This window comes from Coregonus clupeaformis, chromosome 17 (assembly GCF_020615455.1).
Source record: "Coregonus clupeaformis isolate EN_2021a chromosome 17, ASM2061545v1, whole genome shotgun sequence".
Classification (NCBI taxonomy): Eukaryota; Metazoa; Chordata; class Actinopteri; order Salmoniformes; family Salmonidae; genus Coregonus; species Coregonus clupeaformis.
Genome location: NC_059208.1, coordinates 50,450,981 through 50,478,051, shown reverse-complemented (window position 1 = coordinate 50,478,051; position 27,071 = coordinate 50,450,981). Strand labels below are relative to the sequence as shown.

At 45.9% G+C, this 27,071-nt stretch overlaps 1 protein-coding gene across 2 annotated transcripts; it reads left to right on the top strand.

Annotated features, from left to right (window-relative positions):
• LOC121585652 (sorting nexin-10A) lies at positions 1-26,869 on the top strand. 2 transcript variants are annotated; one of them, XM_041901975.2, is made up of 7 exons: positions 1-330; positions 22,225-22,264; positions 22,650-22,736; positions 22,930-23,030; positions 24,162-24,260; positions 25,721-25,927; positions 26,141-26,869. In XM_041901975.2, exons 2-7 carry the CDS (start codon positions 22,238-22,240, stop codon positions 26,310-26,312), a joined length of 693 nt encoding a protein of 230 aa, XP_041757909.1. In that variant the 5' UTR covers positions 1-330; positions 22,225-22,237; the 3' UTR covers positions 26,313-26,869. The 2 variants fall into 2 exon arrangements, with proteins under 2 accessions (XP_041757909.1, XP_041757910.1); XM_041901976.1 differs by lacking the exons at positions 1-330; positions 22,225-22,264 and having other exon boundaries at positions 22,647-22,736; positions 22,950-23,030.
• Positions 26,870-27,071: the final 202 nt, after the last annotated feature.

Below are 27,071 nucleotides of genomic sequence, written 5' to 3'. Positions count from 1 at the left end.
AATACATACTGTCTGTGGGGTGGGGGATTCAGTAAAGAAAGACGCATCCTCTCCTGTAGCTCAGTCAAAGGAGTGTTAATTTTATTTAATTTTTTATTCAGGGTTTGGTTGTGCACCAGATTTATCAACGGGTTCAAATACTTACACAATTTCAGACCAGGAGCGTGCACGAGCCAAAGGAAGAAAACAGAGCGCGCGCCTCACTCAAATTCTTCAGACGAACTGCAGTCTGCAGAACCGCGAACGGGAGCACGCAGCGAAGGAATAAAGTACGCTCATGCGGCGGTAACGAATTGCCAGTTGAAGGGAAAAATAAACCGATACAAAGAGGTAAAACATGTAGGCCTACTATGCCTTTTTATTATCAGAGATAAAAATGCTTTAATGTTGTGAAAAAGTAAACCGTTTGCCTTGTTTTGACTGGTGCGTTTGCAACGGTTCAAATGCCAAACAAACCTGTCGAATGCAATCACATTATTTCTCAGGATTGTTCTGTATTTCAAGACATTTAGAGCGTGATCATTTTGTATCTCAGTTTGCAGAATTTAAGTTTATTGCAAGCGGTCTAACCTCTCGGCTTCCTCAATTTCGGTTTAGCCTAGGAATGGGGCCACAAAAAATCGGAACTCATAAGCGGCTGCAGTGCCTCATGGTTCTGCACATCCATACATGTAGTCAGAGCCGGCCCTAGCCTTTTGGGGTGAACCTAAGTGGATATGCTGGCTAACACACAGCTCGGCAGTCCTGGTGGAATGACTACTGAATTACAATTTGGGGGGCAGCCCTGACCTGGACCTTCAAGCCTACACCTTAGCCATTACGCGAAGAAGTCTGAACCTCTTGACGAGGTCTGAACCTTTTCACGAGGTTGCTACATTATCCCCTTTGGTAGAGCGTGTCCCCACGCTTCTCTATACTCAAGTCCCTAACCAAAAAACTAAAGGGATAAAGAAATTGGCTCCCATTTAGCCTACAGAAAATGTACCTCATTCTTATTTCCCAGCATTTCTTAGTGTTTTTTGAGCTTTTGCTTTATTTTCTAAACAAATCAACAAACGATACCCATTGATTTTCTTAAATGTTATGTTGCTTGAATACTTTCAAGTTTACCAGTACAGTAAACTTTTATAGAAATTGAATTGGTGTCATGGCTGTTGATCCCAGTCCTGTTAAACCTATTGTAGCTTTACTCACTTTAGTAGGGTGCCACATGAGCGTTCTTTACTTTTTAGGTTCTTCTCTAAGCAGTTGAGGTTTGCTGTTGTGACAAAATGTGTTGGGCGTCTTGGGTTGAACAGTGTGTCCCTTTAGGGAAATTTGTCTTGCATCTCAAACTTAACAGCGCAACATCCCCACGTAGTGCATAAATATATTCAACAATGTAAATAACGAGCAATATTACAAACGACGTGGATACAGTTGATGGGATAAATTACATTTCATACAGTTCAGATTCATGGCGGGGGGTAAACGATTTCTGGGGTCTGGCGGTTTGGTGTACATGGGCTCAAATAATACAAATCTAACTTTATTCGTCACATGCTTCGTAAACAACCTGTGTGTACTAACGGTGAAATGCTTACAGTACGAGCCCTTCCCAACAATGCAGAGAAAGAAAATGGAAAGGTAAAACGCGTAATAAGATATACAATTAGTAACGGTAATTTGGGTATATGCACACACCCACAACGGGTACTGAGTCGATGTGCAGGGGTACAAGGTAATTTGAGGTAGATATGTACATATAACTAGGAATAAAGTGACATATGGTAAACTGTAGCGTTAGTGCAATGCAGATAGTCCAGGTAGTAGGGTTGGGCGGTATCCTGATTTTCATACTGTTTCTGTACTATACCGGGATATACGGTATTACTGGAAATGCACAACTGATGCTATATCAAAAAATCGCACAAAACAATTTAGGCAGGAGGGGATTGAATGTCTCTAGTCTGGGTACCAGTCTTTTTAGCTAACATGCCAATCCATGTCGTTGCTGAAGACCCTGGCCTTGAGGCAATCTTAACGTTCAATATTCCAGGACGATATTTGCATAATAATAAGGAAATCCCCCTCGACCACGCCCACAAATTGGGGAATACATTCTTTCCAGCTGACCCCCATTGTAATAGAGCAAACTTCGTGTATTTTATTTTGTTAGACAGAAATAACAAAACATGCCGAAAAGCTGCTGTGTTCAATGTACGTGTAACCAGGTCAAAAATCCTGACCTACGGTTTGCAATGCTCACACGTAGGGAAATGGAGCCTACGAGAAGAGCCCTGTGGCTTCAGCCTATTCGGATTGGGAAATGTGGGGACCTGGGCCCAGATTCACAAAACCTTCATTTCTCCTTAACTGCAAAGTTTTTCCTTAACTATAGACATTAAGAAATGTAAGCAAAGTTGCTATTCCTCAAAGGTTATTGGAAATATTATTCCATTATTTCTTATGGTTCTCCTTAAGCAAAAAGTTAAATGTAGGTTCTTAAAGTTATTGGATTTATTATTGGAAATGTTCTTTATTCCAAGATGGCTAAACCCTTAAACTTGGGGCAGTGAGATAATAAGCTAATTAAAGCAATTGAACATGGTTTTTAATTCACTCACAAACTTAATCTGACAGTTTCTGTATTGATTATTTGAAACCAAGAACATGTTTTTGGAACATTAATCTCAGTACGAAATATGCTAACATGATTGCCATTGGTAGCTAGCTAAATCTGTTGCCTAGAGACACTCAATTTGAGAAGTTCGTAAGAATCAAGCTTAAGATATTGTTGTGGGATTGCACTAACTTCCTTATTATTATTTTTAAGAAGCTTAGGTTTTTGCGTTACGTGTTGTGAATCTGGGCCCCGGTGTCACAGGTAAGACATTTGACTTGTTTAGTGTAGTCTGTAACTCCACTCACTACTTGTAGCTGTATAGTCCGTTTTGTTTTGTGTTGGTCTTGGCTAGCTTAATGTTCCGGTTGGTAGCTAGCACTCACTCGCTTGGCTGCTAGCGCATCATGAAAAGGGGCATGAGGGAAGCCCTACAATATTAGGTTTTTCATAGTAGTAAGAACTCTAGAGCAGGCAATGTTGAAAAGTAATCTTTAGACATTATGTAGTTTTATCATTGACTTTAACAAGCAGACAATTGTTTGAAAAGGGTAGTTTTTGCTGTGAGCCAATGGAGTAACCACAGGTTGTTTCCCCACAGGTGGGCAAGGCTGCAATGTTTTATGAAATACCGACTGGGACTATTCATGGGTTGCACGTTGCGTCACTATTGTTTTGAACGTTTGTTTTAGGACTGATGACAAACGGAGCATTCTACTCGATGCATCCTCATTGGGCGCTGATGACGATTTGATCTATTGCATTCCTGTGGCTAGGAAAACACAATTACTTTTCTAAAGAAGACAAATAATTAGTTGGAAAGCCTTTTGTCGCCATTTTAATATAGTGGAAGTTAAGATTGAGTGGTGACCTCCAGATTTTAGCTAGCTAACATTCAAATTGCTAGCTATTTGACTAACTTTGCTAGCTAATGACAACATCGCCATCTAAAGTACATTCTACAACATGATGGCAAAGTTGTTTCTTACTAAATATGTGCCTGCTTTAGCAATGTCATTGTATTCCCAAGCCCCTATAGTGTAATTTAGACTAAACAGTAATCAGCCCACTTTTGCGCATCAAGATGGCTGCGGCGTTGATAACAATGGCAACGATGTGACTGAGGTGCAAACCATGAATATGCAGCTGGATTTAATGCGGAGTTGCTCGTTGGTTTTTGGAAATAACATTATTTTCCATGACGTGTAACCTCAAATTGAATTAGAATTATAAAAAAGTCAAAAACAAACATTTAGCTGTTATCTAGGCAAGTTGTATTTTGAGGCTTATAATCAAAGCAGAGATTGTGGTTGTAATTGCAGTATATTTAATTTGAGCATTTAGACGTGAGCTAGCAACTTTTGACAGACTGGTTTTGTCTGGCTGAACTTACTTAACAACCGGATATCAACGTGTTTTGTGGCGAGAAACTTAGTTCCAATATTTGGTTAATTGTTGTGATTGGAGGATAGCTATGAGGGTTATAGAATCAGGACAATTTTGTGCAACTGCAGCTCACAATTCGGGTTCCCCCCAGCATCCCATTGGTTCCTGCATGAACCCCTCCCTCTTGGGTCAAGAGGGGAAATTTTAAAGTATTATCCTTCGCCTCCCGAGTGGTGCAGGGGTCTAAGGCACTGCATCGCAATGCTTGAGGCGTCACTACAGATCCTGGTTCGATCCCAGGCTGTCACAACCGGCCGTGACCGGGAGTCCCATAGGACGGCGCACAATTGGCCCAGCGTCGTTAGGGGAAGGTTTGGTCGTGGGGGCTTTACTTGGCTCATCGCGCTCTAGTGACTCCTTGTGGCGGGCCGGGCGCCTGCAGGCTGACTTCGGTCGTCAGTTGAACGTTGTTTCCTCCGACACATTGATGCAGCTGGTTTCCGGGTTACGCGGGCGGGTGTTAAGAAGCGCGGTTTGGCGGGTCGTTTCGGAGGACGCATGACTCTACCTTCACCTCTCCCGAGCCCGTTGGGGAGTTGCAGCGATGAGACAAGATTGTAATTGGATTGCAATTGGGGAGAAAGCGGCTAACAAATTAATAAAAGTGTTATCCTTCGCCCTCACCGTCATTAACATAACTGCAGGAAAATGGTGCCCGCCGGGCTGGGGCAAAGGACACTATCTACCGGGCGCTCCCTCCTCCTGCTAACACAGCAGGCAGGCGGCTGGGGCGACACCATGTGTTAGTTAGCGCTAGTGTGCTATTTAGCTAGCACACTGTCGCCCCCACCTACTGTGTACTGGAGAAAACTGTGCCCGACAGGCGGGGGCTATGGACACTGTCCACCGCCTACCTCTAGCTTCTCTGGTACACGGCAGGCGGGAGGGTGGGGGCGACACCGGGTGCTACCAACAGTGTGGTAGTTTTTTTGTTAGCTAGCTAGCACACTGTCACCCCTGCTTGCTGTGTACCTGAGTCCTCTTTCGGACTAGCTGGCTAAGCTAGCACAGTGTCCTTCGCTCCCGCCTGCTGAACACCTGCCCTTGCCGTCGTTAACAGAACTGCTAGAAAACCGGTGTGTACTAGCTATGGCTAGCTACTGTTGTCACCCTCGCCTCTTCTGCGGGGTTTATTGGCGTTTGGCATCCAACATTATGGTGCATTACCGCCATCTACTGTACTGGAGTGCCCCTGCCTCCCGCCAATAAGCAGCGACTTCTCACAGCCATTGAAGAAGAGTGGGACAACATTCCACAGGCCGCAATCAACAGCCTGATCAACTCCATGCAAAGCTCCATGAGGCTAATTGGTGGTCACGCCAGATACTGACTGGTTTTCTGATCCACGCCCCTACCTTTTTAAAGGTCTGACCAACAGATGCATATCTGTAATCCCAGTCGTGATGTGACTTTAACATTAATCTGAAGATTTATCTCTGTTTTAATTGTTAACCGACTTCAAAAAATAATTATGTAACAATTAACTCATTAGGATTTGGGGCACCACGAGAGCGGTTGTTTAGAGTTACCATCTCCCGAATTAAATTCTAGAAGGTCTATACCTATCACATCGATAAACAGTGAACTTATTAATCATAACTTCGCATCATGACATAGAGTATGCGGACAACTACAAATACCTAGGTGTCTGGTTAGACTGTAAACTCTCCTTCCAGACTCACATTAAGAATCTCCAATCCAAAGGTAAATCTAGAATCAGCTTCCTATTTCGCAACAAAGCCTCCTTCACTCATGATGCCAAACATGCCCTCGTAAAACTGACTATCCTACCGATCCTTGACTTCGGCGATATCATTTACAAAATAGCCTCCAACACTCTACTCAGCAAATTGGATGTAGTCTATCACAGTGCCATCTGTTTTGTCACCAAAGCCCCATACACTACCCACCACTGTGACCTGTACGCTCTTGTTGGCTGGTCCTCACTACATATTTGTCGCCAAACCCACTGGCTCCAGGCCATCTATAAATCACTGCTAGGCAAATCCCCGCCTTACCTTAGCTCACTGGTCACCATAGCAACACCCACCCGTAGTATGCGCTCCAGCAGGTATATCTCACTGGTCATCCCCAAAGCCAACACCTCCTTTGGCCGCCATTCCTTCCAGTTCTCTGCTGCCAATGACTGGAACGAACTGCAAAAATCTCTGAAGCTGGAGACTCTTATCTCCCTCACTAACTTTAAGCATCAGTTGTCAGAGCACCTTACCGATCACTGCACCTGTACACAGCCCATCTGAAATTAGCCCACCCAACTACCTCATCCCCATATTGTTATCTATTTTGCTCATTTGCACCCCAGTATCTCTATTTGCACATCATCTCTTGCACATCTATCATTCCAGTGTTAATACTAATTGTAATTATTTTGCACTTTAGCCTATTTATTGCCTTACCTCCATAACTTGCTACATTTGCACACACTGTATATACACTGCTCAAAAAAATAAAGGGAACACTAAAATAACACATCCTAGATCTGAATGAATGAAATAATGGATAATTTTCTTTACATAGTTGAATGTGCTGACAACAAAATCACACAAATTATCAATGGAAATCAAATTTATCAACCCATGGAGGTCTGGATTTGGCGTCACCCTCAAAATTAAAGTGGAAAACCACACTACAGGCTGATCCAACTTTGATGTAATGTCCTTTAAAACAAGTCAAAATGAGGCTCAGTAGTGTGTGTGTGTGTGTGTGTGTGGTCTCCACGTGCCTATATGACCTCCCTACAACGCCTGGGCATGCTCCTGATGAGGTGGCGGATGGTCTCCTGAGGGATCTCCTCCCAGACCTAGACTAAAGCATCCGCCAACTCCTGGACAGTCTGTGGTGCAACGTGGCGTTGGTGGATTGAGCGAGACATGATGTCCCAGATGTGCTCAATTGGATTCAGGTCTGGGGAACGGGCGGGCCAGTCCATAGCATCAATGCCTTCCTCTTGCAGGAACTGCTGACACACTCCAGCCACATGAGGTCTAGCATTGTCTTGCATTAGGAGGAACCCAGGGCCAACCGCACCAGCATATGGTCTCACAAGGGGTCTGAGGATCTCATCTTGGTACCTAATGGCAGTCAGGCTACCTCTGGCGAGCACATGGAGGGCTGTGCGGCCCCCCCAAAGAAATGCCACCCCACACCATGACTGACCCACCGCCAAACTGGTCATGCTGGAGGATGTTGCAGGCAGCAGAACGTTCTCCACGGCGTCTCCAGACGCTGTCACGTGCTCAGTGTGAACCTGCTTTCATCTGTGAAGAGCACAGGGTGCCAGTGGCGAATTTGCCAATCTTGGTGTTCTCTGGCAAATGCCAAACGTCCTGCACGGTGTTGGGCTGTAAGCACAACCCCCACCTGTGGATGTCGGGCCCTCATACCACCCTCATGGAGTCTGTTTCTGACCGTTTGAGCAGACACATGCACATTTGTGGCCTGCTGGAGGTCATTTTGCAGGGCTCTGGCAGTGCTCCTCCTGCTCCTCCTTGCACAAAGGCGGAGGTAGCAGTCCTGCTGCTGGGTTGTTGCCCTCCTACGGCCTCCTCCATGTCTCCTGATGTACTGGCCTGTCTCCTGGTAGCGCCTCCATGCTCTGGACACTACGCTGACAGACACCGCAAACCTTCTTGCCACAGCTCGCATTGATGTGCCATCCTGGATGAGCTGCACTACCTGAGCCACTTGTGTGGGTTGTAGACTCCGTCTCATGCTACCACTAGAGTGAAAGCACCGCCAGCATTCAAAAGTGACCAAAACATCAGCCAGGAAGCATAGGAACTGAGAAGTGGTCTGTGGTCACCACCTGCAAAACCAGTCCTTTATTGGTGGTGTCTTGCTAATTGCCTATAATTTCCACCTGTTGTCTATTCCATTTGCACAACAGCATGTGAAATGTATTGTCAATCAGTGTTGCTTCCTAAGTGGACAGTTTGATTTCACAGAAGTGTGATTGACTTGGAGTTGCATTGTGTTGCTTAAGTATTCCCTTTATTTTTTTGAGCAGTGTATATTTTCTGTTGTATTTTTGACTTTTTTTTGTTTTACCCCATATGTAACTCTGTTGTTTTTATCGCACCGCTTTGCTTTATCTTGGCCAGGTCGCAGTTGTAAATGAGAACTTGTTCTCAACTGGCTTACCTGGTTAAATAAAGGTTAAATAAAAACAATATCATCATTCTGAATGTCATAACCAGAGCCTTACTTATGAATCAGTACTACACAAATTGGTTTATTTATTTACTAGCTAATTAAATGGGAACACAGGATAAACATGCACACACTGCACCGGTTATTGACTGGAGAAAACCGGTCCCTAGTGGAATGACATGGCTTGTTAACAAGAAGAGATGGAAAGGGGGAGAGTGAGCGAGAGGGGGACAGGGATAATACTTTGATACATTCAGAAACTATGCTCTTTTACAGTACCCATATACTTTGCACACGAACCGCCGCCCTCTTTGAGTAAGAAATCATGAATGAATTTACATGGAATGTCTGGTTCGCCGTTTATCTCTCGGTGGAAAGGACCGCCCTGCAAAGGGAGTTGGGCCTTCTAGCGGCATGCTTGTAAAGCTCTGATTGTCCAAAAGTTCCAACAAGTCTTCTACTGTTATCCGGTGACTTATGAATAAAACTACAGATTTAGATTTTTCTTCCCGTCGCTCTTGAAGTTGCTTCTTTGAAGGTGGGCTCGCCAGCGGTATCGATGGTTCCCCAGTGGGGTGATGAGAGTAGCGTAATACGATGGTTTGAGCAGAGTAATAGGATGGGCCTACATATAGTCACTTTCAAAGAAACATTAGGACAGCTAATCAGCTGTACCAGTGATTGTCCGGGGAGGTAAGTTTATTCTCTCCAGGTCGTGTTGAGATTCAAAGTTCCAACCATTTTAAACGTGTAGCTGCCTCTTTAACATTTTCTGGTCTAAATGTTAATATCTTTACCAATCCGTTTATGCACTCTGGTCGAAAGGGGTTGTTCCGTCGGGGTGACACTCTATCTGACATCTCGGGGAATGGCTACTTACTGTGCAAAGTTTTATGTAAAACCATGATCTCTTATGGCTCCTAAAATCACATCCCTATCTTAACAAAAATGCTTTCATATTTCATGCACAACACATCGGATGGGAACTTCGAACAAGTAGTGGGTGTAATTAATAAGTTACAGCATTTCCTTTTTATAACATTTTTAATCACATCACAAAATATAAAACCAAAACATTAGTTTTTCTATAGATCGCCTCTGACCATTCTCTGTTAGTAATATTGTTCCAGTATTCGCTTTTGAACGTGTTTACAGTTTCAGCGGGAAAAGGTCTCTGGAGACAAAGTGCATTCCTTTGTGAATTTGGAGAGAGACCCTGGATCTCCTCTCCTTTGACTTACAACGGCGTGAGGTGTCAAACCCCCACAGTTCCCTCCTCCCCCTCTCTGTGGGTGAGAGGGGGTCTAGTTGAAGTTATTCATTGCAAATCTGACCTATTGGATCCTCACAGGACAGTCATGACACATGTGAAATCCATAGTTTAGGGCCTAATGAATATTTCAATTTCCTTTTTATATGAACTGTAACTGAGTAAAGTCTTTGAAATTGTTGCAGTTTTTATATTTTTGTTCAGTGTATTTAGCAGTGTTATGGCTTGAGGGTAAAAGCTGTTCAGGGTCCTGTTGGTTCCAGACTTAGTGCATCGGTTCCGCTGGCCGTGCGGCAGCAGAAAGCACAGTATGATTTGGGTGGCTGAATTCTTAGGGCAGTCCTATGATGCAGCCTTGTATAGAGGTCCTGGGTGGCAGGGAGCTCAGCCCCCAGTGATCTACTGGGCCGTCCGCGCTGCCCTATGTAGCGCCTTGCGATCAGATGCCAAGCTGTTGCTATACCAAGCGATGATGCAGACAGTCAAGATGCTCTCAACGGTGCAGCTGTGGACCTTGAGGATCTGAGGACCCATGCTAAATCTTTTCAGCCTCCTGAGGGGGAAGAGGCGTGCCTTCTTCACGACTGTTGGTGTGTTTGGACCATGATAGATCCTTAGTGATGTGGACACCGAGGAACTTGAAGCTCTTGACTTGCTGCACTACAGCTCTGTCGCTGTGAATGGGGGCGTGCTCAGCCCTCCATTTCCTCTAGTCCACGACCTGCTCCTTTGTCTTGCTGACATTGAGGGAGAGGTTTTCCACACTTCCAGGTCTCTGACCTCTTCCCTTTAGGCTGTCTCATCATCGGTTATCAGGCCTATACCGCGGTTGTGTCGTTGTCAACTTAATGATGTTGGCGTTGTGCGCGGCCACGCAGTCATGGGAGTACAGGAGGAGACTAAGCACACACCCCTGAGGGGGCAACAACACATCCGCCATGCTGACCCTCGCCCCCCAGGTGATGTCAGGAAGTCCAGGATCCAGTTGCAGAGTGAGTTCTGTCCCAGGGTCCTAAGCTTATTGATGAGGTTGGAGGATACTATGGTGTTGAACACTGAGCTGTAGTCCATGAACAGCATTCTCATGTAGGTGTTCCTTTTTTCCAAGTGGGAAAGGCAGTATAGAGTGCGTGATCTGTTGGAGCGGTATGCGAATTGGAGTGGTTCCAGGATGTCTGGGATGATGGTGTTAATGTGAGCCATGACCAGCCTTTTTTAAAGCGTTTTCATGGCTACAGATGTGAGTACTATGGGTGATAGTAATTTAGACCAGTTACCTTGGTATTCTTGGACACAGGGACTATGGTGGTCTTCTTGAAACATGTAGGTATTACAGACTGGGTCAGGGAGGTTAAAAAATGTCAGTGTAGACACTTGCTAGCTGGTCAGCGCATGCTCAGAGTACGCATCCTGGTAATCTGGTTTTGTGAATGTTAATCTGTTTTTAAAGGTCTTACTCACATCGGCTAGGCAGAGCGTGATCAGTCGTCCGGAACAGCTGGTGCTCTCCATGCATGGTTCAGTGTTGCTTGCCTCGGCGAGAGAGTAGAGGCAGGTAGGCTCGCGTCTGGTAGGCTCGCGTCACTGGGCAGCTCACGGCTGGATTTCCCTTTTTGAAATCTGTGATGGTTTGCAAGCCCTGCCACATCCGAGTGTCAGAACCGGTGTAGTACGATTCAGTCCTGTATTGAAGCTTTACCTGTGTGATGGTTCGTCGGAGGGCGTAGCGGGATTTCTTATAAGCATCCGGGTTAGTGTCCCGCTCCTTGACAGCGAGAGTTCTAGCCTTTTAGCTCTGTCCAGATGTTGCCTGTAATCCATGGCTTCTGGTTGGGATATGTGCGTATGGTCACTGTGGGGACGACGTCGTCGATGCGCATCGGTGGCCTGACTTGAGTGGGGGTGTGAGGTTGATGGCAATCCTTACTCTTGCCCGTGCCATGCCCTCCAAGAACAGAGCTAACCAAACTAACACCACTGATTTTACTTGGCAGGTTTAGTTTTTGTTTGCGGTGGATAGTTAATTGTACCAGGCTTGCTAACAGAACATGAACACTGAACAAAGAATGTGTAGAATGTAAAAAAAAAAAGAGATTGACCTGATATTTAGTAATTAAATGTAGTTGTTGTGGTCCCCTGGACTCCTGTGTTAGGGGTCCAGGTGAGGTTTGAGTCAATTATAGTGCCATGGTATTTGTATTCAAATATTTCAATTTGCTCAGTCTGTGGATGTGACCCTGTGTCTCTTACAGATCTGGGCCCAGTTTCCTGATAGCGATGGAACTGTTTTAGCAATGTATCTGTCCTACAATGGCCGAAGACTTAACATGTGTTTCCCAAAAACACCACGCAGAGAGAACGTTCGCTAAGTGCGTCGTTGGAGCATGTGTCGAAACTGATGGGATCGAAAGAAAAGTAGCGCTGTGCTCTGATCAGCTTTCTCCATTCAAATATTTCCTTAACATTAGAATTATTCCACAGTACTGACGGATTGGCTCCTAGAGATATCACCTAACGGCTGCAAATATTGAGGCAGCTTATTCTAATGCAAATCATTGCACACGTTACACATGGAAAAAAAAAAAAAGAGAGAAAAAAATATATACAGTGAGGGGAAAAAAGTATTTGATCCCCTGCTGATTTTGTACGTTTGCCCACTGACAAAGAAATGATCAGTCTATAATTTTAATGGTAGGTTTATTTGAACAGTGAGAGACAGAATAACAAAAAAAAACATCCAGAAAAACATGTAAAAAATGTTATAAATTGATTTGCATTTTAATGAGGGAAATAAGTGTTTGACCCCCTCTCAATCAGAAAGATTTCTGGCTCCCAGGTGTCTTTTATACAGGTAACGAGCTGTGATTAGGAGCACACTCTTAAAGGGAGTGCTCCTAATCTCAGCTTGTTACCTGTATAAAAGACACCTGTCCACAGAAGCAATCAATCAGATTCCAAACTCTCCACCATGGCCAAGACCAAAGAGCTCTCCAAGGATGTCAGGGACAAGATTGTAGACCTACACAAGGCTGGAATGGGCTACAAGACCATCGCCAAGCAGCTTGGTGAGAAGGTGACAACCGTTGGTGCGATTATTCACAAATGGAAGAAACACAAAATAACTGTCAATCTCCCTCGGCCTGGGGTTCCATGCAAGATCTCACCTTGTGGAGATGCAATGATCATGAGAACGGTGAGGAATCAGCCCAGAACTACACAGGAGGATCTTGTCAATGATCTCAAGGCAGCTGGGACCATAGTCACCAAGAAAACAATTGGTGTAACACTACGCCGTGAAGGACTGAAATCCTGCAGCGCCCGCAAGGTCCCCCTACTCAAGAAAGCACATATACAAGCCCGTCTGAAGTTTGCCAATTAACATCTGAATGATTCAGAGTAGAACTGGGTGAAAGTGTTGTGATCAGATGAGACCAAAATCGAGCTCTTTGGCATCAACTCAACTCGCCGTGTTTGGAGGAAGAATGCTGCCTATGACCCCAAGAACACCATCCCCACCGTCAAACATGGAGGTGGAAACATTATGCTTTGGGGGTGTTTTTCTGATAAGGGGACAGGACAACTTCACCGCATCAAAAGGACGATGGACGGGGCCATGTGCCGTCAAATCTTGGGTGAGAACCTCCTTCCCTCAGCCAGGGCATTGAAAATGGGTCGTGGATGGGTATTCCAGCATGACAATGACCCAAAACACACAGCCAAGGCAACAAAGGAGTGGCTCAAGAAGTAGCACATTAAGGTCCTGGAGTGGCCTAGCCAGTCTCCAGACCATAATCCCATAGAAAATCTGTGGAGGGAGCTGAAGGTTCGATTTGCCAAACGTCAGGCTCAAATCCTTAATGACTTGGAGAAGATCTGCAAAGAGGAGTGGGACAAAATCCCTCCTGAGATGTGTGCAAACCTGGTGGCCAACTACAAGAAACGTCTGACCTCTGTGATTGCCACCAAGTACTAAGTCATGTTTTGCAGAGGGGTCAAATACTTATTTCCCTCATTAATATGCAAATCAATTCATAACATTTTTACATGTGTTTTTGTTGTTATTCTGTCTCTCACTGTTCAAATAAACCTACCATTCAAATTATAGACTGATCATGTCTTTGTCAGTGGGCAAACGTACAAAATCAGCAGGGGATCAAATACTTTTTTCCCTCACTGTGTGTGTGTGTGTGTGTGTATGTATATATATATATATATATATATATATATATATATATATATATATATATATATATATATATATATATATATATATATATATATATATATATATATATATATATATATATATATATATTGTGATGTCACGAGAGGCTGTGTCCTGGAGGGACGTTACATCCCCTGAGGTGGCTGCAAACCCAGACAGCTATGGCTCCATCTGCTGGTATGGTCGGGAACTCCACCCCTCTATGGCCAATCTTCCCACGCAGCTGAAACAAATGAGGAGCTGATGAGCTGAAGGTGGGGAAGGGAAGAGACACACTGAGGGGAGTGTGTTGGGGGTGAAGAAACACAGTCTCCAACCTGGGCTCTCTGGAGGACAAGAGTGCTGCACGTCCACTTCCATGAGGAATATAAGGATTTGGAGATACTTACCTTTGGGAAATACTCACCTTTGGATATATGCACCTGTGGAAATACGTGAGGGACATTTGGAAGGACTTTTGCTGGGTTGGCCACTAGCTGCAACGTGGACTACAGTAAGGCTGGGGAAAAGTTATCTGAGCGAGTGAGAATTATGATTTTGGATGTGGAAGAGACATCCCTGAACTGTTAACCCTTAAAGAGCCACAAGAGAACAGAATTTTGTTATATTTTCGTTAATTTCCCAAGACCTATAATAAAATCCTTGTTTTGTTTGAACCTTGTCTCCTTGCACTACTTGAGCAATCCCGCTGAAAGCTGTGTAGCCTCTCGTGACGTCACAGATGGTGGAGAATACGGGCACGCTCAAGCGTTAATAGTGCATGTCAGAGGAGGATACCGAAGGTTTGATCACCCAGTTTTCCAAGTTGGCCGTAGGCTCCCCGCCGACTGAAATGGAGGACATATTGAAAGCCCTTGTTGCTGGCCAGCAAGCCCAGATGCAAGCAAACGTGGCTCTCTTGGAGGAGCAAAAGAAAGCCAACCTTCTGAAGGCAGAGGAATTGCAGTTGCAGAGACAGAGGGTGGTCCAAAATACCCGCCCAATAAAGGCAAGTGACTTTATATCTAAGATGGGAGCTACCGATGACATTGAGGCATACCTGCATGCATTTGAGGCCACGGCCACTAGGGAAGCCTGGCCCAAGCAACAGTGGGTTGGTCTGTTAGCCCCCTTTCTAACCGGGGAATCGCTGAATGCTGTCCGGGACCTGGGCCCTGACCAGGTTACTGACTATGATGCCCTGAAGTCTGAGATCCTCAGCAGATATGGACTCACAAAGTTTGGTATGGCCCAGCGCTTTCACAGTTGGACCTTCCAACTAGACCAACCTCCTCGGGCGCAGATGCATGAACTTGTCCGAATCACAAGGAAATGGCTGGATCCGCAGAGGAATACAGCAGCGGCGGTGGTGGAGGCCGTTGTGGTGGATCGTTACCTACGCGCCCTGCCTTATGAGGCAAAACGGTTCATCAGTCAACAGGCCTTGACCACGGCTGATCTGACCGTGGAAGCTGTGGAAAAGTACCAGGCCACAGCGGAGATGCTGAATGCTTCCCGAAAAGACCCCAGGAGTGCGGCCCCACCACAAATGGGAAGAACCCGTCCAAAGGACCCCAAGGTCTCGAACCCAGCCACGTCAGGACTTATCCCGGCTCCAGGGGGAGCCAGAAACCAGACGGGTCCAAGAAGAGTACACCAGGAGGGGGAAACTCGACAGTGTTACCGGTGTGGGGAGATGGGACATATCTCCTGGCAGTGTGGGAAACCAGCCGATGAACCTATGCCCACTGCGGAGTCCTCCAGCTCAGCACCCACACACCGTTTTGCCTCGCTCTTGGGAGTCGTAGATGGCGGCCCAGATCGACCCCCCCACCTGCCCGGTAACTGTGAATCACCATGATGTGGAGGCCTTACTGGATTCTGGTAGCCGGGCCACCCTGGTGCGTAAGGATTTGGTGGGCCCAACGTGTCTGACCCCGGGAAAGTCCTCCCAGTTTCCTGTGTCCATGGGGACACCAGAGAATACCCCATTACTGAACTTACAATGACCAGCACACGGGGAACCATACACACGACGGCGGGGGTGGTTGATTCCCTCCCCGTCCCTGTCCTAATTGGACGAGACTGCCCAGCCTTTTACCCACTCTGGAGAGAGTCTCAGGAGAGGATAACCCGAGTACCTCGGAAACGGAGAGGCAAAACTCATCCTGGGAAGGCTCCGGTGCAATCCTCCGAATTACTCACTCCCGCCCGGGCTCTGATAGGGATGGCAGGTGCCCAGACCGACACAGAGACGGAGCTACAGAATCTGGACAAAGAACTGTCTGGTCTGAAGGGGACCGCTGAGAGGTATCGTTTGTTAAAGCAACAGTTAGACATGAAGACAGAAGAGTTAGATATCCTCCAGGCTAAACTCCAACAGAGCTCCTTCCATAAGCAACAGGAGGAGCTGGAGAGGCTGCGCAGGACCATCGAGGAGTGTGAGGAGACCCTGCGCAGTAGTAAGGAGGTCCAGAAGAAGGCAGAGGAGAAGTACAAGGTGTTGGAGAACAAGATGAAGAATGCGGAGGCAGAGAGAGAGAAGGAACTGAAAGCTGCTCAACAGAAGCTAAACTCTGCTAAAACCAAGGCTGATGCGTTCAGTAAGAAACTCAAGGAGAGACAACAGGAGGCTGAGTCCCTGGTCCTAGAGGTGGAGGAGTTGAAGAGAGAGCAGGCTGGCAAGCACCACGGCAATGCGGACGCCCTCTCCCGGCGTGATGCCTTCTTCGCTGCCTTTACCCCGATGAGGACGTCGGTCCCGAGGAGGGGGATGTGTGATGTCACGAGAGGCTGTGTCCTGGAGGGACGTTACATCCCCCTGAGGTGGCTGCAAACCCAGACAGCTATGGCTCCATCTGCTGGTATGGTCGGGAACTCCACCCCTCTATGGCCAATCTTCCCACGCAGCTGAAACAAATGAGGAGCTGATGAGCTGAAGGTGGGGAAGGGAAGAGACACACTGAGGGAGTGTGTGGGGGGTGAAGAAACACAGTCTCCAACCTGGGCTCTCTGGAGGACAAGAGTGCTGCACGTCCACTTCCATGAGGAATATAAGGATTTGGAGATACTTACCTTTGGGAAATACTCACCTTTGGATATATGCACCTGTGGAAATACGTGAGGGACATTTGGAAGGACTTTTGCTGGGTTGGCCACTAGCTGCAACGTGGACTACAGTAAGGCTGGGGAAAAGTTATCTGAGCGAGTGAGAATTATGATTTTGGATGTGGAAGAGACATCCCTGAACTGTTAACCCTTAAAGAGCCACAAGAGAACAGAATTTTGTTATATTTTCGTTAATTTCCCAAGACCTATAATAAAATCCTTGTTTTGTTTGAACCTTGTCTCCTTGCACTACTTGAGCAATCCCGCTGAAAGCTGTGTAGCCTCTCGTGACGTCACAGATGGTGGAGAATACGGGCACGCTCAAGCGTTAATAGTGCATGTCAGAGGAGGATACCGAAGGTTTGATCACCCAGTTTTCCAAGTTGGCCGTAGGCTCCCCGCCGACTGAAATGGAGGACATATTGAAAGCCCTTGTTGCTGGCCAGCAAGCCCAGATGCAAGCAAACGTGGCTCTCTTGGAGGAGCAAAAGAAAGCCAACCTTCTGAAGGCAGAGGAATTGCAGTTGCAGAGACAGAGGGTGGTCCAAAATACCCGCCCAATAAAGGCAAGTGACTTTATATCTAAGATGGGAGCTACCGATGACATTGAGGCATACCTGCATGCATTTGAGGCCACGGCCACTAGGGAAGCCTGGCCCAAGCAACAGTGGGTTGGTCTGTTAGCCCCCTTTCTAACCGGGGAATCGCTGAATGCTGTCCGGGACCTGGGCCCTGACCAGGTTACTGACTATGATGCCCTGAAGTCTGAGATCCTCAGCAGATATGGACTCACAAAGTTTGGTATGGCCCAGCGCTTTCACAGTTGGACCTTCCAACTAGACCAACCTCCTCGGGCGCAGATGCATGAACTTGTCCGAATCACAAGGAAATGGCTGGATCCGCAGAGGAATACAGCAGCGGCGGTGGTGGAGGCCGTTGTGGTGGATCGTTACTCACGCGCCCTGCCTTATGAGGCAAAACGGTTCATCAGTCAACAGGCCTTGACCACGGCTGATCTGACCGTGGAAGCTGTGGAAAAGTACCAGGCCACAGCGGAGATGCTGAATGCTTCCCGAAAAGACCCCAGGAGTGCGGCCCCACCACAAATGGGAAGAACCCGTCCAAAGGACCCCAAGGTCTCGAACCCAGCCACGTCAGGACTTATCCCGGCTCCAGGGGGAGCCAGAAACCAGACGGGTCCAAGAAGAGTACACCAGGAGGGGGAAACTCGACAGTGTTACCGGTGTGGGGAGATGGGACATATCTCCTGGCAGTGTGGGAAACCAGCCGATGAACCTATGCCCACTGCGAGTCCTCCAGCTCAGCACCCACACACCGTTTTGCCTCGCTCTTGGGAGTCGTAGATGGCGGCCCAGATCGACCCCCCCACCTGCCCGGTAACTGTGAATCACCATGATGTGGAGGCCTTACTGGATTCTGGTAGCCGGGCCACCCTGGTGCGTAAGGATTTGGTGGGCCCAACGTGTCTGACCCCGGGGAAAGTCCTCCCAGTTTCCTGTGTCCATGGGGACACCAGAGAATACCCCATTACTGAACTTACAATGACCAGCACACGGGGAACCATACACACGACGGCGGGGGGTGGTTGATTCCCTCCCCGTCCCTGTCCTAATTGGACGAGACTGCCCAGCCTTTTACCCACTCTGGAGAGAGTCTCAGGAGAGGATAACCCGAGTACCTCGGAAACGGAGAGGCAAAAACTCATCCTGGGAAGGCTCCGGTGCAATCCTCCGAATTACTCACTCCCGCCCGGGCTCTGATAGGGATGGCAGGTGCCCAGACCGACACAGAGACGGAGCTACAGAATCTGGACAAAGAACTGTCTGGTCTGAAGGGGACCGCTGAGAGGTATCGTTTGTTAAAGCAACAGTTAGACATGAAGACAGAAGAGTTAGATATCCTCCAGGCTAAACTCCAACAGAGCTCCTTCCATAAGCAACAGGAGGAGCTGGAGAGGCTGCGCAGGACCATCGAGGAGTGTGAGGAGACCCTGCGCAGTAGTAAGGAGGTCCAGAAGAAGGCAGAGGAGAAGTACAAGGTGTTGGAGAACAAGATGAAGAATGCGGAGGCAGAGAGAGAGAAGGAACTGAAAGCTGCTCAACAGAAGCTAAACTCTGCTAAAACCAAGGCTGATGCGTTCAGTAAGAAACTCAAGGAGAGACAACAGGAGGCTGAGTCCCTGGTCCTAGAGGTGGAGGAGTTGAAGAGAGAGCAGGCTGGCAAGCACCACGGCAATGCGGACGCCCTCTCCCGGCGTGATGCCTTCTTCGCTGCCTTTACCCCGATGAGGACGTCGGTCCCGAGGAGGGGGATGTGGATGTCACGAGAGGCTGTGTCCTGGAGGGACGTTACATCCCCCTGAGGTGGCTGCAAACCCAGACAGCTATGGCTCCATCTGCTGGTATGGTCGGGAACTCCACCCCTCTATGGCCAATCTTCCCACGCAGCTGAAACAAATGAGGAGCTGATGAGCTGAAGGTGGGGAAGGGAAGAGACACACTGAGGGAGTGTGTGGGGGTGAAGAAACACAGTCTCCAACCTGGGCTCTCTGGAGGACAAGAGTGCTGCACGTCCACTTCCATGAGGAATATAAGGATTTGGAGATACTTACCTTTGGGAAATACTCACCTTTGGATATATGCACCTGTGGAAATACGTGAGGGACATTTGGAAGGACTTTTGCTGGGTTGGCCACTAGCTGCAACGTGGACTACAGTAAGGCTGGGGAAAAGTTATCTGAGCGAGTGAGAATTATGATTTTGGATGTGGAAGAGACATCCCTGAACTGTTAACCCTTAAAGAGCCACAAGAGAACAGAATTTTGTTATATTTTCGTTAATTTCCCAAGACCTATAATAAAATCCTTGTTTTGTTTGAACCTTGTCTCCTTGCACTACTTGAGCAATCCCGCTGAAAGCTGTGTAGCCTCTCGTGACGTCACAAATATATATATATATATATATATATATATATATACAGTGGGGAGAACAAGTATTTGATACACTGCTGATTTTGCAGGTTTTCCTACTTACAAAGCATGTAGAGGTCAAATTTTTATCATATGTACACTTCAACTGTGAGAGACGGAATCTAAAACAAAAATCACATTTGTATGATTTTTTAAATTAATTTGCATTTTATTGCATGACATAAGTATTTGATCACCTACCAACCAGTAAGAATTCCGGCTCTCACAGACCTGTTAGTTTTTGTTTAAGAAGCCCTCCTGTTCTCCACTCATTACCTGTATTAACTGCACCTGTTTGAACTCGTTACCTGTATAAAAGACACCTGTCCACACACTCAATCAAACAGACTCCAACCTCTCCACAATGGCCAAGACCAGAGAGCTGTGTAAGGACATCAGGGATAAAATTGTAGACCTGCACAAGGCTGGGATGGGCTACAGGACAATAGGCAAGCAGCTTGGTGAGAAGGCAACAACTGTTGGCGCAATTATTAGAAAATGGAAGAAGTTCAAGATGACGGTCAATCACCCTCGGTCTGGGGCTCCATGCAAGATCTCACCTCGTGTGGCATCAATGATCATGAGGAAGGCGAGGGATCAGCCCAGAACTACACGGCAGGACCTGGTCAATGACCTGAAGAGAGCTGGGACCACAGTCTCAAAGAAAACCATTAGTAACACACTACGCCGTCATGGATTAAAATCCTGCAGCGCACGCAAGGTCCCCTTGCTCAAGCCAGCGCATGTCCAGGCCCGTCTGAAGTTTGCCAATGACCATCTGGATGATCCAGAGGAGGAATGGGAGGAGGTCATGTGGTCTGATGAGACAAAAATAGAGCTTTTTGGTCTAAACTCCACTCGCCGTGTTTGGAGGAAGAAGAAGGATGAGTACAATCCCAAGAACACCATCCCAACCGGGAAGCATGGAGGTAGAAACATCATTCTTTGGGGATGCTTTTCTGCAAAGGGAACAGGACGAATGCACCATATTGAGGGGAGGATGGATGGGGCCATGTATCGCGAGATCTTGGCCAACAACCTCCTTCCCTCAGTAAGAGCATTGAAGATTGGTCGTGGCTGGGTCTTCCAGCATGATAACGACCCGAAAACACACAGCCAGTCTCCAGACCTGAACCCAATAGAAAATCTTTGGAGGGAGCTGAAAGTCCGTATTGCCCAGCGACAGCCCCGAAACCTGAAAGATCTGGAGAAGGTCTGTTTGGAGGAGTGGGCCAAAATCCCTGCTGCAGTGTGTGCAAACCTGGTCAAGACCTACAGGAAACGTATTATCTCTGTAATTGCAAACAGGTTTCTGTACCAACTATTAAGTTTTGCTTTTCTGATGTATCAAATACTTATGTCATGCAATAAAATGCAAATTAATTACTTTAAAATCATACAATGTGATTTTCTGGATTTTTGTTTTAGATCCCGTCTCTCACAGTTGAAGTGTACCTATGATAAAAATTACAGACCTCTACATGCTTTGTAAGTAGGAAAACCTGCAAAATCGGCAGTGTATCAAATACTTGTTCTCCCCGCTGTATATATGCCAAATTAGACCGTTTAGCCTACAAATAGAACTCAATTGACTGAACATTACATTTTTCAATGATTGAAATACATGGAGTGTACAAAACATTAAGAACAGCTGCTCGCATTGAACCGCACTCTTCTGACCCGACTGGTGAGAACCCACCGACTCCAGTTGAGACGCACATTGGCGTCCATGGTTACAAGTTTGCAACAGAATATCAGGATGTAATGTGTTGAATACAGAAAGTCGACAAATGATTCTGGCATATGAACGTGGTTTATCCAGGTGCATGTAGATTTTATGACTAATCAAGAGCGTCTTTGACTAGTGACGGGTGAGAAAATGTAGTTACATATTGCAATATTATTTTGGACGATATATCGATACTTTGACTCCAAGTAACAATATATTTGTTTAGTTAATGTTCACTAGTGCTAGGCGGCTGTACCTGCGCTAAAACTCCGGTATTTTTCGTCCTATAGCTTGTTCTCCATTTAAATAGTGAGTCAAAAATGCAGCTTTTATTTCTCATGCTCTCTTGTCGCTCTGCAGCAGACAATATGTTTGTAACGTCAAATTGCAATTGAATCGCAATGCATATTGTATCGGCACCTAAGTATTGTGATATCGTATCGCGAGGTCCCTGGCAATTCCCAGCCCTAGTTTAGAGGTGTACTGGAATGAGTCGAGTAGGCTTTCTGTGTGCCGGAGAAGGTGTCCTCTGACTGACTAAACATCGCATCTGTTTTTCTGAGTGTCTTACGTAATAACTGACTCTGGCAGTAAAATAACTGTAGAAACACTGTTATTAGAGGAAAGCGTGTAACATGTTCGAACCTCATTCTTGCCTCACTGTTTACCAATTGACTGAATTAAGTTCTGTCCATTTTCCCCTCAGATTCCAGTCTACAATGGAGATTGACAGTCTACTGAAACAGGTGAGTGATAGACCTATCTGTCATGACTCACTAATCCTGCTCCTGGAGAGCTATAGGATGTGCAGACTTGTTCTTGGCCGAGAGCTAATACTCCTTTTTATTAATGGGTTTTAGTGCTGGTCTGGAGAAAGCCTGCACATGCTGTTGTTGTCAAGGACCAGGGCAGAGCTGGTGAACATTAATACTCTATATTAAACCTCAATCTCATGTTTTTGTATTTTGCCTATACTATTTAGAGGTTTTCTTTGGATGACTGAAGAGATTGGGTAACATTTCTGCTGAAACGGTTCCTGTCCTGTGGCTTCATTGTTCTTGTGTAAAGAAATGAACCACACCCATGCCACACACACTTCCCCTCTAAACAACACTGTTCTTGCTTTTGCAGGAGTTTGTCAGTGTCTGGGTCCGGGATCCACAGTTCCACAAAGATGACTTCTGGCACACGCATGTCGACTATGAGGTCTGTTTAAATGTGAGTAGTACGGCACACTTCACTTGATTAACATTATCATTCAACTTGATCTTCAGCTTCTGAGAGAATGAGGAAGCTGAGTGTATTTACTGGCAACCTCTAACTTTATGATGATCTGAAGTGGTGTGATATTGGCCATAAACCCTCTGCTAATATGATATACCTGCTTCCTGTGTCTCCTTCCTGTGTTAAGACCAATAGCATGTGTTTTAGGAAGAAGGCTTCTTGTGTGCGGAGGCGGTACAGTGAGTTTGTTTGGCTCCGGCAGCGTCTGCAGGACAACACTATGCTCGTGTACGTATAATCCATAGGGATACTTCACTGTAGGCCCTCTTAACTGCATCATTTGATTACTCCTGCTGCAATGATGCATACACGGGGTATGCAGTTGTCCTTACCAGGGGTTGACTATTCACATACACTACATTACCAAAAGTATGTGAACACCTGCTTGTCGCACATCTCATTCCAAAATCATGGGCATTCCTATGCAGTTGGTCCTCCCCCTTTGCTGCTATAACAGCCTCCACTCTTCTTGGAAGGCTTTCCACGAGTGTAGGAACATTGCTGCGGGGACTTGCTTCCATTCGACCACAAGCATTAGTGAGGTCGGGCACTGATGTTTGGTGGGGTGGGAATTAGGTCTGGCTCGCAGTCGGCGTTCCAATTAATTCGATGGGGTTGAGGTCAGGGCTCTGTGCAGGCCAGTCAAGTTCTTCCACACCGATCTTAACAAACTATTTCTGTATGGACCTCGCTTTTTGCACGGGGGCATTGTCATGCTGCCACAAACGGTTGCCACAAAGTTGGAAGCACAGAATTGTCTGTGCTTGTATGCTGTAGTGTTAAGATTTATCTTCACTGAACCATGAAAAAAAGGCCCAGACCATTATTCCTCCTCCACCAAACTTTACAGTTGGCACTATGCATTGGGGCAGGTAGCGTTATCCTGGCATCCAGGTTTGTCCGTCGGACTGCCAGATGGTGAAACGTTATCACTCCACTGCTCCAAAATCCAATGGCAGCGAGCTTTGCACCACTCCAGCCGACGCTTTGTATTGTGCATCGTGATCTTAGGCTTGTGTGCGGCTGCTCGGCCATGGAAACCCTTTTTAATGAAGCTCCCGACTAACTTATTGTGCTGACGTTGCTTCCAGAGGCAGTTTGGAACTCTGTAGTGAGTGTTGCAACCGAGGACAGACTCGCTTCAGCACTTGGCGGTCCCGTTCTGTGAGCTTGTGTGGCCTACCACTTCGAGGCTGAGCTGTTGTTGCTCCTAGATATTTCAACTTCACAATAACAGCACTTACAGTTGACTTAGGCAGCTCCAGCAGGGCAGAAATTTGACGAACTAACTTGTTGGAAAGTTGGCATCCTATGACAGTGCCACATTGAGAGTCACTGTCTTGTGTTGTCCCTTTCCAGAGAGTTGCCCAAACTGCCTCCCTGGAACCCTTTCTTCAGTCTGAACAACCCCTACAAGGTCAACCAGAGGATGGAGGGCCTGCGGGAGTTTCTAGAGATGTGAGTGTCGTTTATTCCTCACCCTCAGCCTTATGAATGACTACCAGTTTGCATGTTCAAAAGGCTTGAAGGGATGAGCTAGAATCTAGGTATATGCCATCTATGGGTCTGATGCAACCAATGTCAGTTTCTCAGATATTTTCCAACCTCAAGTGGTCATCCGTTCAATATTGATGAACGATTAGTGCTTTTTGAGGCCTGTTTTGGTTTTCGATTTACTTTTTAAAACATTAAATACATAATGAAATAATGACATTACAATGATTTTAGAGCTTTTTAATGGAAATTCCAAAGCCAAAAATAGTAAACATTAAATTGCCAAAACATTGACAATATTCCACATTGTGTATACATCAATAGAAATAAAATATTACTTTTTATTTGATTACTTTATTATTTTTCATTCCTTAAAAGTAAATAATCTCTGCTCAGGCAGTAGCAGTCAGCCAGCCAGACAATCTAACGTTATCTATATGCTGTCTTCAGTCATCCTATTTAGCTAGCCTGCCTAAGTATGCTGCAGAGCTCTCTGCCGGATGTTGCAGAGCTGTCTGACCGAATCATTTTACTAGTTCTTCAAAGTAGATGAGGCATACTTTCACGAACACACTGTCCCTCGTGTACTTTCCTCTCTTAACATAGCAGGTGTAAGTGAATCCATCCAGAGATCTGTATTTGTCTTGAGTTTGGGGGGAAAGGCGCAATGGGTTATGGTCATTCTAGTAAATTAGCACGTTTCTACGCTGAACTAGGTTAAATATTTGCTTTATGAAAACTACAACTCCCTTCAGCCCAGCGTCCCACATAGTTCCTGACTTGATATATCTGTAGAGAAACAGCGCTTTGGGCTCACAAAAAAAAAGTCACTAAATGTAATTGAACCGACGTCGGTCAATTAGTTGTTTTAATAACCCAAAAATGAATTGTGGGTTAGTCATTCAGCACTACCGGTCAAGCAGAGTCCATATCAATCTGTGGTGTAGGTCATCCCCATGTGTGCAATAGGAAGAATTTGCTGCCGCAGACCTCAATCTCAAATTAATAGCAATATAATTCCATCGCATGAATTCTGATTTTCCTCTAGTTTGACATTTGTTTTGTAAACCCTCTGCTTGCCCTGTATAAGAAGCTATACCCATGGATTTATGGCACCAAACGCCATCTAGTGGCTTTTACCGTCAACTTCATTAATTTTCTCCACTCCATACTTGAAACAGAAGACATTATGTACTGATGACTACAATGTTGATCTCCTTCTCGCCTCATTTCTCCTGTTGTAGTGCTTTGGCATAAGGTACCAGAGAGCTTAGAATAACAATTCACTCAACTTCCTACCATACTTTGTTACATGGAGCACTGATTACTTCAAAAACAAACTGAAAATAAGGCTTATATGGTGTTCTTGTTGGTTGTATGATCTTAATTATCCAATGAATTAATCTTTATCTCCTCGTCCCCAGTGTCCTCCAGGACCCCTTGCTGCTGTCTGACAGTAGAGTGCACCTGTTCCTCCAATCCCAGCTGAGCATGACCAAGATGGAGGCGTGTGTCTCGGGCCAGACACGCTACACAGTGGCTCAGGCCATCCAAATGTGTAGTGACTGTCACCGCACACGCTTCCCCATAGAGAAGAGCAGCAAGGTGTACTTCGACTCAGACTGCGAAAGGTAAGAGTACAGATTTGTGTCAGAAATTTTACTGATTGAGCGACTGTTTTTCAATGACATCCGTTGATTGACTCACAACAGAGATGATTGTCCATGAAAAAATGCATGAAGTTGACATCAGCTGAACTGTTGACAGAGAAATGATGCAAGCCGAAATGACCTCTGATCTTCTACTCATTGAGTACTTGCATACTCTCCCCTCTGCCTATACAGCACCACGTCGTCAAGTCTGGGCCATGACTCGGGGGTCCCCCAGAGCCCCAGCCCCCTACCCTTTGACTGTAGCACCTGTGAAAATGATGACGGCAACATTACCATCCGGGATGGAGGATTCTTCAGCAGTCTGTCAGAGTCCTCGTGTGACCAGGAACACATGGAGCCCTAACACAAACCACTTCCACACGCACAAAGGGGCTGTTTCCTGGACTAAGATTAAGCCTAGTCCTGCACAAAAAAATAATGCTAAATGGAGATTCTCAATTGAAAGTGATATTTAATCCAGGACTAGGCTTAATCTTTGTCCGGGTAACCGCCCCAAGGACTGTTTGCTGCTGTTCCAGGTGTGCTTCTCAAACCTCTGTTGGAATTCTGTGTCCCAATCGGTCTTTTTAAAATATTTGAGCTATACGTTTTCTTAATGGATATATATTCTATTGATGCGCCCTCCATTGTGGCCCGACTAGTGTTGCTAGTGAATGAGTCTCTTGTCCAAAACGGAACGTTGTCTTAATGCAATATCTGTCTTAAACTCTTAACTTGTGCCTTACATTTTGTACTTTAAAAAAAATGTTGTGTATATAACTGTTAACCTGCAATGATACTGGGAAAGATTCTTAAATTATACTTTTTTTTATTTGCACTATTAAACTGTGCTCTAAGGTTAGCAAGGGATGCAAAGTGTATGTTGTATAGGCTCACTTTTAAACAAAGATTTGTGAAATACTTCTGTGTGTGTTCATAAAAAAAAAAAAAAAAAGGTCCCTTTTTCAGGACCCTGTATTTCAAAGATAATTCGTAAAATTCCAAATAACTTCACAGATCTTCATTGTAAAGGGTTTAAACACTTTTTCCCATGCTTGTTCAATGAACCATAAACAATTAATGAACATGCACCTGTGGAACGCTCGTTAAGACACTAACAGCT